The sequence below is a fragment of the Myxine glutinosa genome, chromosome 5 (assembly GCF_964187855.1).
Source record: "Myxine glutinosa chromosome 5, kmMyxGlut1.1, whole genome shotgun sequence".
NCBI classification, from domain to species: domain Eukaryota; kingdom Metazoa; phylum Chordata; class Myxini; order Myxiniformes; family Myxinidae; genus Myxine; species Myxine glutinosa.
This window is the reverse complement of record NC_136265.1, coordinates 149,103,795-149,117,364: the sequence shown is the minus strand read 5'-3', so window position 1 is coordinate 149,117,364 and position 13,570 is coordinate 149,103,795. Positions and strand designations below refer to the sequence as shown.

General features: G+C 57.2%; 1 protein-coding gene across 4 annotated transcripts in view; it reads left to right on the top strand.

The window, feature by feature from the left end:
• The first annotated feature begins 2,565 nt into the window (after positions 1–2,565).
• LOC137426936 (uncharacterized) overlaps positions 2,566–13,570 on the top strand; it is a 67,140-nt gene continuing 56,135 nt past the window's right edge. Inside the window, exon 1 of one of the 4 annotated variants that reach the window (XM_068115974.2) lies at positions 2,566–3,557. In XM_068115974.2, the coding sequence (XP_067972075.2) occupies positions 3,255–3,557 (303 nt within the window). In that variant the 5' untranslated portion in view covers positions 2,566–3,254. Of the gene's footprint in view, positions 3,558–5,823; positions 6,201–13,570 lie in introns of those variants that run through there. The other 3 variants (XR_010984420.2, XM_068115975.2, XM_068115976.2) reach the window with 3 other exon arrangements.

Genomic DNA, 13,570 nt, shown 5'->3' with positions numbered 1-13,570 from the left:
GCATCACCAAGACCGGGGCCGTGCCGCTGCCGACCAAGGTCGAGGCCATCACCACGTTCCCGCGTCCCCGTTCCATCAAGGCCCTACAAGAGTTCCTCGGCATGGTGAATTTTTATCACCGATTCGTGCCCCGCGCTGCTCAGCTCATGCGGCCCCTTTACGAGGCCCTCCGGGGCAAGCCGGCCAAGCATGACATCGTTTGGTCCGTGGCCATGGACGCGGCCTTCGCGAGCGCAAAACGGGCCCTCGCCGACGCAACGCTGCTGGCTCACCCGGTGCTCAACGCGCCCATCGCCCTCACTACGGACGCCTCCAACTACGCGGTGGGCGCCGTCCATGAACAATGGGTGGACGGGGTTTGGCAGCCACTCGCTTTTTTCAGCCGGCAGCTCCGGCCGAACGAGTTAAAATACAGCACGTTCGACCGCGAGCTGCTCGGTCTATTCCTGGCCGTTCGCCATTTCCGACACCTCCTGGAGGGCCGCCCCTTCACGGCTTTCGTCGACCACAAGCCGTTGGTCTACGCAATGGCCAAAGTCACGGCGCTGTGGTCGGCCCGCCAGCAGCGCCACCTCTCCGCCGTGTCGGAATTCACCACGGACATCCGGCACGTCGCCGGCAAAGACAACGCTGTGGCCGACTGTCTTTCTCGGGCCAGCGCGAACGCGGTCCACCTCGGCGTGGACTTCGCGCTCATGGCGGCCGACCAGACCACCGACACCTCGGTGCAGACCCTCCGGGCGGCGGACACGGGCCTCTGCCTGGCCGACATCCCCTTCGCGGGCACCGTCCTGCTCTGCGACGTCTCCCAGGGCCAGCCTCGCCCCATCGTGCCCGTTTCCTGGCAGTGCCGCATCTTCGCCTCCATCCACGGCCTTTCTCACCCGGGCCGGAAAGCTTCTCAGAAGCTGGTGTCAGGGCGTTTCGTCTGGCACGGCCTTCGACGGAACGTCCGCGACTGGGCCAACGCCTGCACGGCCTGCCAGCGGGCCAAGGTCCACCGCCACACCCAGGCCCCGCTGGCACCTTTCACCGTGCCTGCACGGCGTTTCGACCACGTCCACGTGGACCTGGTGGGTCCCCTGCCCCCATCGCGGGGGTTCACCCACCTGCTCACCATGGTGGACAGGACCACCAGGTGGCCGGAGGCCGTGCCCCTCACCTCCACCACCACCGCCGACGTAGCGCAGGCGTTCATCGCCACCTGGGTCGCGCGCTTCGGCGCACCGGCGGACATCTCGTCCGACCGCGGCCCACAGTTCACGTCCGAACTTTGGGGCGCGGTCGCCCGCTCGTTGGGGGTCACGCTGCACCGCACCACGGCCTACCACCCCCAAGCCAACGGGTTGTGCGAGCGGTTTCACCACTCCATGAAGGCCGCACTCATGGCCGGCCTTCAGGACGACGGTTGGACCGACTGTCTGCCGTGGGTCCTTTTGGGGCTCCGCACGGCCCCCAAGGAGGACCTCCGGGCGTCCGCCGCCGAGCTCGTCTACGGCCAGCCGCTCCGCGTCCCGGGCGAGTTCGTGCCCGACCCTACCAGTCCCTGGTCTGCCGCACACCAGCGCTCGGACCTCCAGGAGGCCGCCCGCCGATTTGCCCCCGTGCCAACGTCCCGCCACGGTGGCCCCCAGTCCTACGTCCCCCCGGCGCTTCGCACAGCGGAGTACGTCTTTGTTTGTGCGTCATGACGCGCACCGGGGGCCACTCCGGCCGCCGTACGACGGGCCCTTCCGGGTCCTGCGACGGGGCGACAAGTCCTTTGTCGTCGACGTTGGCGGCCGGTCGGACCGGATCTCTGTGGACCGCCTCAAACCGGCGCACATGGACGTCGACCGACCACCACGGTTGGCCCTTCCTCCGCGGCGAGGCCGCCCCCTGTCCACAGTTCCCCCCGCTCGACCACCCACCACCACGTCGGACCCCTCCCCACGACCCTCCAGGGGTCCCTCCGGCCGGGTCATCCGGACCCCCCTTAAATTGACCCTGCCGGTGCAGGTCGATTCTGGAGGGGCGTGTGTAGCGGTTACCGCTGGATGCACACAATCGCCTTGCACCGGCCAGAACACGGCCAGACGCGCCTCTCCCGGGCATGCCCGGACTCACTGTTCCCGGGCACGCCCGAACCTCCCGGGCACGCCCGCTCTCGCCTTTCCAGGGCTCGCCCAGAGCGTCCGGGCATGCCCGCTCTCGCCTTTCCAGTGCTCGTCCAGAGCGCCCGGGCACGCCCAGCCTCGACTTGCCAGGCCGCAGCCAAACACGCCCGGGCAGGTCCAGACTCGCCTTTCCAAGGCTCGCCCTTGACACCCGGGCATGCCCGGTATAGCTTTTGCCGGGCAAACTTCCCGACATAAATGTGTATATATATTGCTGCCCGATAAACGGGCTTTTGTCAGAATACCTGAGCTGTTTTGTTTTAATAAAGCAACTCGGACGAATTCCGTCTTTGGTCGCGTCACTTCTTTCGACTCGCGTTGGAGCGCAGCTCCCTCACCCCTCCTTCCGATCCCTCGCCCGCCTCCGTCAGTGTTTAGATAAAGGTATTTATCAAACTTCAAACGCGTCGGACTCGGGGCGTTCTTTACCTGTTTCAGGTGTTCTGTTCGGTTTAAATCATTTCTACGAGAAAAGTGTGACATGGTTCGTGAAACCACGACAGGTGTGAGATTTGGTTTTGCTCCTTTGCGTTTATACCCGTCGCAGGTCACATTATAAATCAAATTACTCACGTCGTTCGTCGTTGATCATTTCACTGAAAAGGTTCAAATCTCGGCTATGGCTAATGCTCCCGTAACGATTACCTCACTCAGGGCTCCTTACCTATATCTACCTTTGCAGGCAGGTACCCAACACCTGGGGCATCCTGAAAATAGACCCTCCCCCTCCCTCCTCCGCCTCCTCCGCTTCTCCACCCCACCACCCCATGGGCCAGATTAAGCCATCAGTCGGGGGTTCTGATCTCAGTCACAGCACAACGATAGGTCGAGTTTCGAGGCAGGTAGCGCAGGTCCTGGCAATCTGCAGGGAGGGAGAGAAACGTCCCTTTGGGTTATTTAATCCTTTGGGTTATGGCCATTTATGGTCGAGTTCCGGTGGGGTGACGGAGTCGTCGCGGTAAATCGGCGATAGTTCGTTAACGTCACGGTAGAGTTCAGGACGATAAACGGGTAGGTCCATTCTGTGACGTCACATCGGTTGTCCGAAGCTCGTTTCGCGGGCATCTCCTCGGACGGACCCGAGGGAGCAGAGGCCGCATGCGGCACAGTGCCGGCGGTCACATGGCGAGCGGGGCGCGGACCCCTGCGGGGTACTCCGAGACCCCGGAGCGAACCGCGGACTCCGCGCAGCTCCGGGTCGTGACGCAGCGACTGCAGGGCGAGAACAGGGAGCTGCGGGACCTTTGCTGTTTCCTGGACAGCGAGCGACACAAGGCACGCTGGTTGGCCCGACAGTGGTCGCGCTTCGGGAGGCAAGCGGCGGTCACCATGTCCGGAGAGTTGTCCACCTGTCTGCAAAAGCTGCGGGAAGTCGAGGCGAGACAGGACGCCCTGCTCCAGGTACTCGAGCTGTGTGTGCTGTTTCTTCATCTCTCTCTCTCGTGCGTTTGTGTGTGTGTGTGTGTGTGTGTTTGTGTGTGTGTGTTTATATGTGGATGTGTGTGTGTGTGTTTGTGTGTGTTTATATATATGTATATGTGTGTGTGTGTGTGTTTATTTGTGGATGTGTGTGGATGTGTATGTGTGTGTGTATGTGTGTTTATGTGTGTGTGTTTATATATATATGTGTGTGTGTGTGTGTGTGTGTGTTTATATGTGGATGTGTGTGGATGTGTATGTGTGTGTGTATGTGTGTTTATGTGTGTGTTTATATATATATATGTGTGTGTGTGTGTGTGTTTATATGTGTTTGTGTGTGGATGTGTATGTGTGTATGTGTGTGTGTGTGTTTGTGTGTGTTTATATATGTGTGTGTGTGTATGTGTGTGTGTGTGTGTGTGTGTGTGTGTTTATTTGTGGATGTGTGTGGATGTGTATGTGTGTGTGTATGTGTGTTTATGTGTGTGTGTTTATATATATATGTGTGTGTGTGTGTGTGTGTGTGTGTGTTTATATGTGGATGTGTGTGGATGTGTATGTGTGTGTTTGTATGTGTGTGTGTATATGTGTGTTTATGTGTGTGTGTTTATATATATATGTGTGTGTGTGTTTATATGTGTTTGTGTGTGGATGTGTATGTGTGTGTGACTGTGTGTGTGTGTGTTTATATGTGTAGAATTGTGAGGAGGCCTAGATTTGGGGAAGGGTATAAAACCATTTATAGAGTTTTGAAAGTTCCCAATAGCATAATGAGCTCCATTATTAGCAAATGGAAAGAATATGGAACTACCCAGACTCTTCCAAGAGCGGGACGTCCGACCAAACTGAGCAACCGGGCAAGAAGGACCTTGGTCAAGGAGGTGACCCATAACCCAATGACCACTGACAGAACTACAGTTGGCTGAGATGGGGGACCATGTTGCAAAGACAACAGTCTCTGCAGCACTTCACAAATCTAGGCTTCAAGGGAGATTGGCCACACAGAAGCCATTGCTGAGAAAAAGGCACATGACAGGACACATGGAGCTTGCAAAAAGGCAGGAGAAAGATTCGGAGAGGATGAGGCAAAAGATTCTATGGTCTGATGAGACGAACATTGAACTCTTCGGCCTGAATCCAACACTATGCCTGGCCGAAACTGAGCACAGCTCACCACACATCTAACACCATCCTGACCGTGACGCATGGTGGTGGCAGCATCATTCTATGGTGATGCTTTTCAGCGGCAGAGACTGGGAGATTTGTAAGGATAGAGGGAACAATGAATGGAGCCAAATACAGGCGAATCCTTGAGGAGAACCTGCTTCAGAGCGCAAAAGACCTTTGACTGCGGTGAATATTTATGTTCCAACAGGACAATGATCCCAAGCATGTAGCCAAAGCAACACTGGAAAGTCGTCAGAACAAGAAAGTGAAAGTCCTTGAGTGGCCCGGCCAAAGTTCAGACTTGAATCCCATTGATTAATCTGTGGAAAGACTTGAAGATTGCTGTTCACCGATGCTCCCCATCCAACTTGGCAGAGCTTGAGCAAATCTGCGAGGAGAATGGGAGAAACTCCCCAAATCCAGATGCGCAAAGCTGATACAGACATACCCAAGAAGACTCCAAGGTACAGACATACCCAAGAAGACTCTAAGGTACAGACATACCCAAGAAGACTCCAAGGTACAGACATACCCAAGAAGACTCTAAGGTACAGACATACCCAAGAAGACTCTAAGGTACAGACATACCCAAGAAGACTCTAAGGTACAGACATACCCAAGAAGACTCTAAGGTACAGACATACCCAAGAAGACTCTAAGGTATAGACATACCCAAGGACACTCAAAGCTTCAGACAAACCCAAGAAAACTCGAAGATGTAATCCCTGCCAAAAGTGCTTCTTTTTTATTTTTCTTTTTTTATTTTTTTCGAGAAGCTTCAACGAAGTATTGACTCCGGAGGTGGAATGCTTGTGTAAATTTGATATTTCTGTGTTTTATTTTTAATAAATTTGTTAAAATTCTAAAAACATGTTTTTACTTTGACATTATGGGGTGTTATGTGTAGATCAGTGACACAAAATCTCAATTTAATCCATTTTAAATTCAGGCTGTAACAACAAAATGTGAAAAACTCAAGGGGTGTGAATACTCTCTGAAGGTACTGCCGCACTGTCCCCCCCCCCCCCCACCCCTTTTAACATGCATAGCATTAACCCCTCCACGCTCCACCTCCCCCTCCACGCCCCTCACCCATGGATTCGGGTCTCGAGGTTTGATTCGTGCTCCGCACTGTATGTAGGACCGTCGGGAATTCTTGGACAGGGTGAGGAAGGGGTGCGAGCGGTGGCGTGGTGGGGAGAGGGGTCGTGGTGGCGGTGAAAGAATAAATCGTTCGTTTGTTGTAAATCACATTCACTCGCGAATGAAAGGGGCAATCGGTGGTGTTCTTGTTCATGCATGGTCGGTGGAAAGCCACGCCCCAATGAAAGCCACGCCCCCATGAAAGCCATGCACCCTCGTTTCTCTCGTCTCGTGATTCGTGACGATGGACCACTGCTCATGACGTCATCAAGCCGCATTTCATCTATCGATCTTTCACATTTTACTCGATGCCAGGTGAGTAGGCAGTTTTATATATGGAAAATGTATTCATCCATAAAATACGAATCGTTACATAAACAGCAGCACGTGGTGGGTTCAAAAAGTTCTCGGAACGACTTGCAATCGGCAAAATAAATGGCAACTTTGATTAATTTTTTTATTTCTAATACACGAGAGTGTACAACTGGTAATTACAAATTATTTTTATTCTTTCTTTGACGACCACAATTATTCCTTCGTTCTTGCGGGGTTGGCCAGGGGAAGTTTTTGGGCCCAAGTCTTTCACGAACCGGCTGGCCGGGCCTGACGTTCACAACTGGTAATGACAAATATTTCCCAATAAAATTTATGCTTATTCGGGGGAAATGGAACGAGAGTCGCCGTTTCTCGGACTAATCTGCGAGTACCTCGTTCTGAGAACTTTTTGAACACCATTCGTAACGAATCACTCCCTTTTGACGTCATGATTGTGAGTCCTCCACGATTCATTTTTTCGCTTTTAAATTGTCAGCACTTTGACTTTTAATGATCATTTGTGCATCATAACGGGGCATTCTTTACCATGAATGAATTACCGAAAGACTTTCCTCATTCTTCATTCTTTCAAAGGTGTCATGTATTCATTAAAAAAAAAAATTCAAATCATGTACAGCACCTTGTTGGGATAGACAGCGTCCACTGTCTGTTGATTGACCAAAGCCAACAACTACTAATAGGGGGACGGGTGTTGTAAGCAGTAAAAGAGGTGGGTGGACCTGCACGGAGTGCCAGGGGAAGATCCCTTTTCAGAATGAAGATCTTGTAGCGGTTACCGCTGGATGCACACAATCGCCTTGCACCGGCCAGAACACGGCCAGACGCGCCTCTCCCGGGCATGCCCGGACTCACTGTTCCCGGGCACGCCCGAACCTCCCGGGCACGCCTGGTCTCGTCTTTCCCAGGCATGCCCGCTCTCGCCTTTCCAGGGCTCGCCCAGAGCGTCCGGGCATGCCCGCTCTCGCCTTTCCAGGGCTCGCCTAGAGCGTCCGGGCATGCCCGCTATCGCCTTTCCAGGGCTCACCCAGAGCGTCCAGGCATGCCCGCTATCGCCTTTCCAGGGCTCGCCCAGAGCGTCCGGGCATGCCCGCTCTCGCCTTTCCAGGGCTCGCCCAGAGCGTCCGGGCATGCCCGCTCCCGCCTTTCCAGTGCTCCTCCAGAGCGCCCGGGCACGCCCAGCCTCGACTTGCCAGGCCGCAGCCAAACACGCCCGGAGCAGGTCCAGACTCGCCTTTCCAAGGCTCGCCCTTGACACCCGGGCATGCCCGGTATAGCTTTTGCCGGGCAAACTTTCCGACATAAATGTGTATATATATTGCTGCCCGATAAACGGGCTTTTGTCAGAATACCTGAGCTGTTTTGTTTCAATAAAGCAACTCGGACGAATTCCGTCTTTGGTCGCGTCAATTCTTTCGACTCGCGTTGGAGCGCAGCTCCTTTACTGGTGACCTACCGACATGGACACGGCAGTGACTCTTAAACTGCCTACCTTCTGGGAGGCTCACGCGGCTGTTTGGTTCGCCCAGGCAGACTCCCAGTTCGCCCTGCGAGGCATCACCGCGGACGACACCCGCTTCCACCACGTCGTGGCAGCGCTCGGTTCCGCCACCGCGGCCCGCGCCCTGAGCCTCCTCGAGCACCCGCCAGCTGCCGACAAGTATGACGCGCTGAAGACGCTCCTCCTCGACGCTTTCGCCCTCTCACCGGCGGCACGCGCACGGCGCCTGCTCGACCTGCCCGAGCTCGGCGACACGCGCCCGTCCGAGCGCATGGTCGATATGCTCTCGTTGCTCGGTGAGCACTCTCCGGATTTTCTGTTCCGCGAGTTGTTCCTTCGCCAGCTGCCTCACCCGGTACGCCTCGCCCTGGCTGGCACGTCGATCACCGATCCCCGCGCCCTCGCCAGGGAAGCCGATAAGATCTCCTCGGCGCGGCTACCTGGAGCCTGCCGCCGTCCGAGGCGACGTGCCCGAGCGCCCTGCGCGGTTGGAGGCCGAACTGCCGGTGAAACTGGCGGCCGCCATGCCGCACCGACCACTTCCGACACGATGGCCGGGGCCTCCACCTGACCAGGCGTGGTGTTATTACCACGCCAGGTTCGGACACAAGGCTCGGACGTGCCGACCCCCGTGCACTTTCGGCAAGTCGGGAAACGGCCGGGCCGGCGTTCATTCCCAGCCATGAGCGCCGGCCACTCGGGCAACTTGCTTTTTATTCGGGACAAAGCGTCCGGGCGGCGTTTCCTTTGTGACACCGGCGCCCAACTGAGCGTCATACCCACCTCCGAGCAGGACAGGCGGGACGCCGTTTGCGGCCCCTCTTTGGTCGCTGCTAATGGCTCGGCCATACGCACTTTCGGCCCGCGCAACGTCACACTCTGCTTCGGCAGCCAGCGCTTTCAGTGGACCTTTGTGACCGCCTGCGTCCCCATGGCTTTGCTGGGCGCCGACTTCCTCTGCGCGCACGGGCTGCTGGTCGACGTCAAACGTCGTCGCCTTGTCAACGCCGAGACCTTCAGCTCCCTGGTGTGCACGATGAGCAGCTCCGCGCCGACCGAACTGGCGTGCGCCCTCCCGACGGCGAACGAGTTCGCTCGCCTGCTCGCGGAATTCCCGGCCCTCACACGGCCGACGTTTTCGGCCGTCGCAGTGCGGCATGGGATCGAGCACCACATACCCACTACGGGCCCGCCGGTCTACGCCAGGGCCCACCGCCTCGACCCGGCCAAGCTCGCCGTGGCATAGGCCGAGTTCGACGCGTTGGAGCACCTTGGCATCGTGCGGCGCTCCAATAGCGTGTGGGCCTCACCACTGCACATCGTGCCAAAGCCGGGGGGCGGATGGCGCCCGTGTGGCGAATACCGCCGCCTCAACGACGCTACCACCCCCGACAGGTACCCGATCCCGCACATCCAGGACTTTTCCGCCCGTTTGGCGGGACGGGTCATATTTTCCAAAATTGACCTGATATGGGGATACCACCAGGTACCTGTCCGGGCGGCCGACGTCCCGAAGACGGCCGTCATCACGCCGTTCGGCCTGTTCGAATTTTTGAGGATGCCGTTTGGCCTCAAGAACGCGGCCCAGGCGTTCCAGCGCTTAATGGACGGCGTGCTGCGCGACCTGCCATTTCTTTTCGTCTATCTGGACGACATCCTCGTCGCCAGCACGTCCCGCGCCGAGCACCTCCTCCACCTCCGAACACTGTTCGGTCGCCTCAGCGAGCACGGCTTAATTGTAAACCCGGCCAAATGCCACTTCGGCACGACGACCGTTGACTTTTTGGGCCACCGCATCACCAAGACCGGGGCCGTGCCGCTGCCGACCAAGGTCGAGGCCATCACCACGTTCCCGCGTCCCCGTTCCATCAAGGCCCGAAAAGAGTTCCTCGGCATGGTGAATTTTTATCACCAATTCGTGCCCCGCGCTGCTCAGCTCATGCGGCCCCTTTACGAGGCCCTCCAGGGCAAGCCGGCCAAGCATGACATCGTTTGGTCCGCGGCCATGGACGCGGCCTTCGCGAGCGCAAAACGGGCCCTCGCTGACGCAACGCTGCTGGCTCACCCGGTGCTCAACGCGCCCATCGCCCTCACTACGGACGCCTCCAACTACGCGGTGGGCGCCGTCCATGAACAATGGGTGGACGGGGTTTGGCAGCCACTCGCTTTTTTCAGCCGGCAGCTCCGGCCGAACGAGTTAAAATACAGCACGTTCGACCGCGAGCTGCTCGGTCTATTCCTGGCCGTTCGCCATTTCCGACACCTCCTGGAGGGCCGCCCGTTCACGGCTTTCGTCAACCACAAGCCGTTGGTCTACGCAATGGCCAAAGTCACGGAGCCGTGGTCGGCCCGCCAGCAGCGCCACCTCTCCGCCGTGTCGGAATTCACCACGGACATCCGGCACGTCGCCGGCAAAGACAACGCTGTGGCCGACTGTCTTTCTCGGGCCAGCGCGAACGCGGTCCACCTCGGCGTGGACTTCGCGCTCATGGCGGCCGACCAGACCACCGACACCTCGGTGCAGGCCCTCCGGGCGGCGGACACGGGCCTCCGCCTGGCCGACATCCCCTTCGCGGGCACCGTCCTGCTCTGCGACGTCTCCCAGGGCCAGCCTCGCCCCATCGTGCCCGTTTCCTGGCAGCGCCGCATCTTCGCCTCCATCCACGGCCTTTCTCACCCGGGCCGGAAAGCTTCTCAGAAGCTGGTGTCGGCGCGTTTCGTCTGGCACGGCCTTCGACGGAACGTCCGCGACTGGGCCAACGCCTGCACGGCCTGCCAGCGGGCCAAGGTCCACCGCCACGCCCAGGCCCCGCTGGCACCTTTCACCGTGCCTGCACGGCGTTTCGACCACGTCCACGTGGACCTGGTGGGTCCCCTGCCCCCATCGCGGGGGTTCACCCACCTGCTCACCATGGTGGACAGGACCACCAGGTGGCCGGAGGCCGTGCCCCTCACCTCCACCACCACCACCGACGTGGCGCAGGCGTTCATCGCCACCTGGGTCGCGCGCTTCGGCGCACCGGCGGACATCTCGTCCGACCGCGGCCCACAGTTCACGTCCGAACTTTGGGGCACGGTCGCCCGCTCATTGGGGGTCTCGCTGCACCGCACCACGGCCTACCACCCCCAAGCCAACGGGTTGTGCGAGCGGTTTCACCGCTCCATGAAGGCCGCACTCATGGCCGGCCTTCAGGACGACGATTGGACCGACCGGCTGCCGTGGGTCCTTTTGGGCCTCCGCAAGGCCCCCAAGGAGGACCTCCTGGCGTCCGCCGCCGAGCTCGTCTATGGCCAGCCGCTCCGCGTCCCGGGCGAGTTCGTGCCCGACGCTACCAGTCCCTGGTCCGCCGCACACCAGCGCTCGGACCTCCAGGAGGCCGCCCGCCGATTTGCCCCCGTGCCAACGTCCCGCCACGGTGGCCCCCAGTCCTACGTCCCCCCGGCGCATTGCACAGCGGAGTACGTCTTTGTGCGTCATGACGCGCACCGGGGGCCACTCCGGCTGCCGTACGACGGGCCCTTCCGGGTCCTGCGACGGGGCGACAAGTCCTTTGTCGTCGACGTTGGCGGCCGGTCGGACCGGATCTCTGTGGACCGCCTCAAACCGGCGCACATGGATGTCGACCGACCACCACGGTTGGCCCTTCCTCCGCGGCGAGGCCACCCCCCGTCCACAGTTCCCCCCGCTCGACCACCCACCACCACGTCGGACCCCTCCCCACGACCCTCCAGGGGTCACTTCGGCCGGGTCATCCGGACCTCCCTTAAATTGACCCTGCCGGTGCAGGTCGATTCTGGAGGGGCGTGTGTAGCAGTTACCGCTGGATGCACACAATCGCCTTGCACCGGCCAGAACACGGCCAGACGCGCCTCTCCCGGGCATGCCCGGACTCACTGTTCCCGGGCACGCCCGAACCTCCCGGGCACGCCCGGTCTCGTCTTTCCCGGGCATGCCCGCTCTCGCCTTTCCAGGGCTCGCCCAGAGCGTCCGGGCATGCCCGCTATCGCCTTTCCAGGGCTCGCCCAGAGCGTCCGGGCATGCCCGCTATCGCCTTTCCAGGGCTCGCCCAGAGCGTCCGGGCATGCCCGCTATCGCCTTTCCAGGGCTCGCCCAGAGCGTCCGGGCATGCCCGCTCCCGCCTTTCCAGTGCTCGTCCAGAGCGCCCGGGCACGCCCAGCCTCGACTTGCCAGGCCGCAGCCAAACACGCCCGGGCAGGTCCAGACTCGCCTTTCCAAGGCTCGCCCTTGACACCCGGGCATGCCCGGTATAGCTTTTGCCAGGCAAACTTCCCGACATAAATGTGTATATATATTGCTGCCCGATAAACGGGCTTTTGTCAGAATACCTGAGCTGTTTTGTTTCAATAAAGCAACTCGGACGAATTCCGTCTTTGGTCGCGTCAATTCTTTCGACTCGCGTTGGAGCGCAGCTCCTTCAATCTAGTCTTAATTTCTGGTAAAGACAAGTGTCGATCTGCGTCGGCAGACAGGTGGAATGATCGATGAAATCGACGACGTTGATTGAGGAATTGTCATCGCCGTTGAAAACGAGGTGAAGTTGACGTTTCTTGCATTAACCCTTCGTTATGCATCATTGTCAGCACTTTGTGAACTTGGACAAAACCTCCAACTGAGTCTTGAGCCTTCGCTCGGAGCCAAGTGCAGCCACTAGGATTTATATATTGTTATGGATTTTGGCGCAGGATGCACATTCTAGTTTAAATGATTTGTTCTGTAGCAAAACCCAGCGATGGGATGCGTTTATCTTTCTCCAAATAAACATCCGATTTCGACATGGAATGTCGAAAATAATCCTGATTCATCTCATAGATGATTCATAGGGTGGCATAGACATGCAAATTGGCAAATATTTTCACTTTTTATTACCTCCGCCACCAAAGGTGTATGGAGGTTATGTTTTCACCCCAGTCTGTCCGTTTGTTACTTGCAAAATCGAAGATTTTTCAAGTACATATACAGTATTGGTCGGATGCGTTTGTGCTTCTGTCTGTCTGTTTGTTACATGGCAAAAAAAATTTTTTTTTGCAAGTTTGTTGATCACTCCGGTTTGTGTGTGTGTGTGTGTGTGTGTGTGTGTGTGTGTGTGTGTGTGTGTGTGTGTGTGTGTGTGTGTGTGTGTGTGTGTGTGTGTGTGTGTGTGTGTGTGTGTGTGTGTGTGTTTGTGTGTGTTTTTCTGTCCGCTCACTTATACTTGCCTACAGGTCACAATTTTAAACCGATCTTCACGAAACTTTACCAAATGGTAGAGTTCGTGGTCCGACAAAATCCTATATATTGTTGGGGTTAAAAGGTCAATATGTCAACATAGGCCAAAGGCCAACCACTTTTTTCAAATTTCTAAAATCCTCAATTTTCATCTGATTGACTTGAAATTTGAATAGGATATACATATCGGCAAACTGAATTCAACCACCGACTATTTTTGAGATCAACATAGGCCAAAAGGTCAACATAGGCCAAAGGTCAACCACTTTTTTTCAAATTTCTAAAATCCTCAATTTTCATCCGATTGACTTGGAATTTGAATAGGATTTTCATGTCAGCGAACTGAATTCAACCACTAACTATTTAAGATCAGTCATGATCATGGTGTGTACCCCTGTTTAGAATAGGTACACCGTATCCCTGCGCATCGTAAGAGGCGACCAAGGGTTGGCGTCAGGAAGGGCATCCGGCCATAAAAACATTGCCTCAAACAGGGAACCATGATTGTCATGGGGCCCGCAAGGCTAACCCCCGCTCTAGCGGGGAAAATGGCCTTAAAACGATCATTCATTCATATTCATTCAACATCAGTCATAAGGTCAACATAGGCCAAAGGTCAACCAC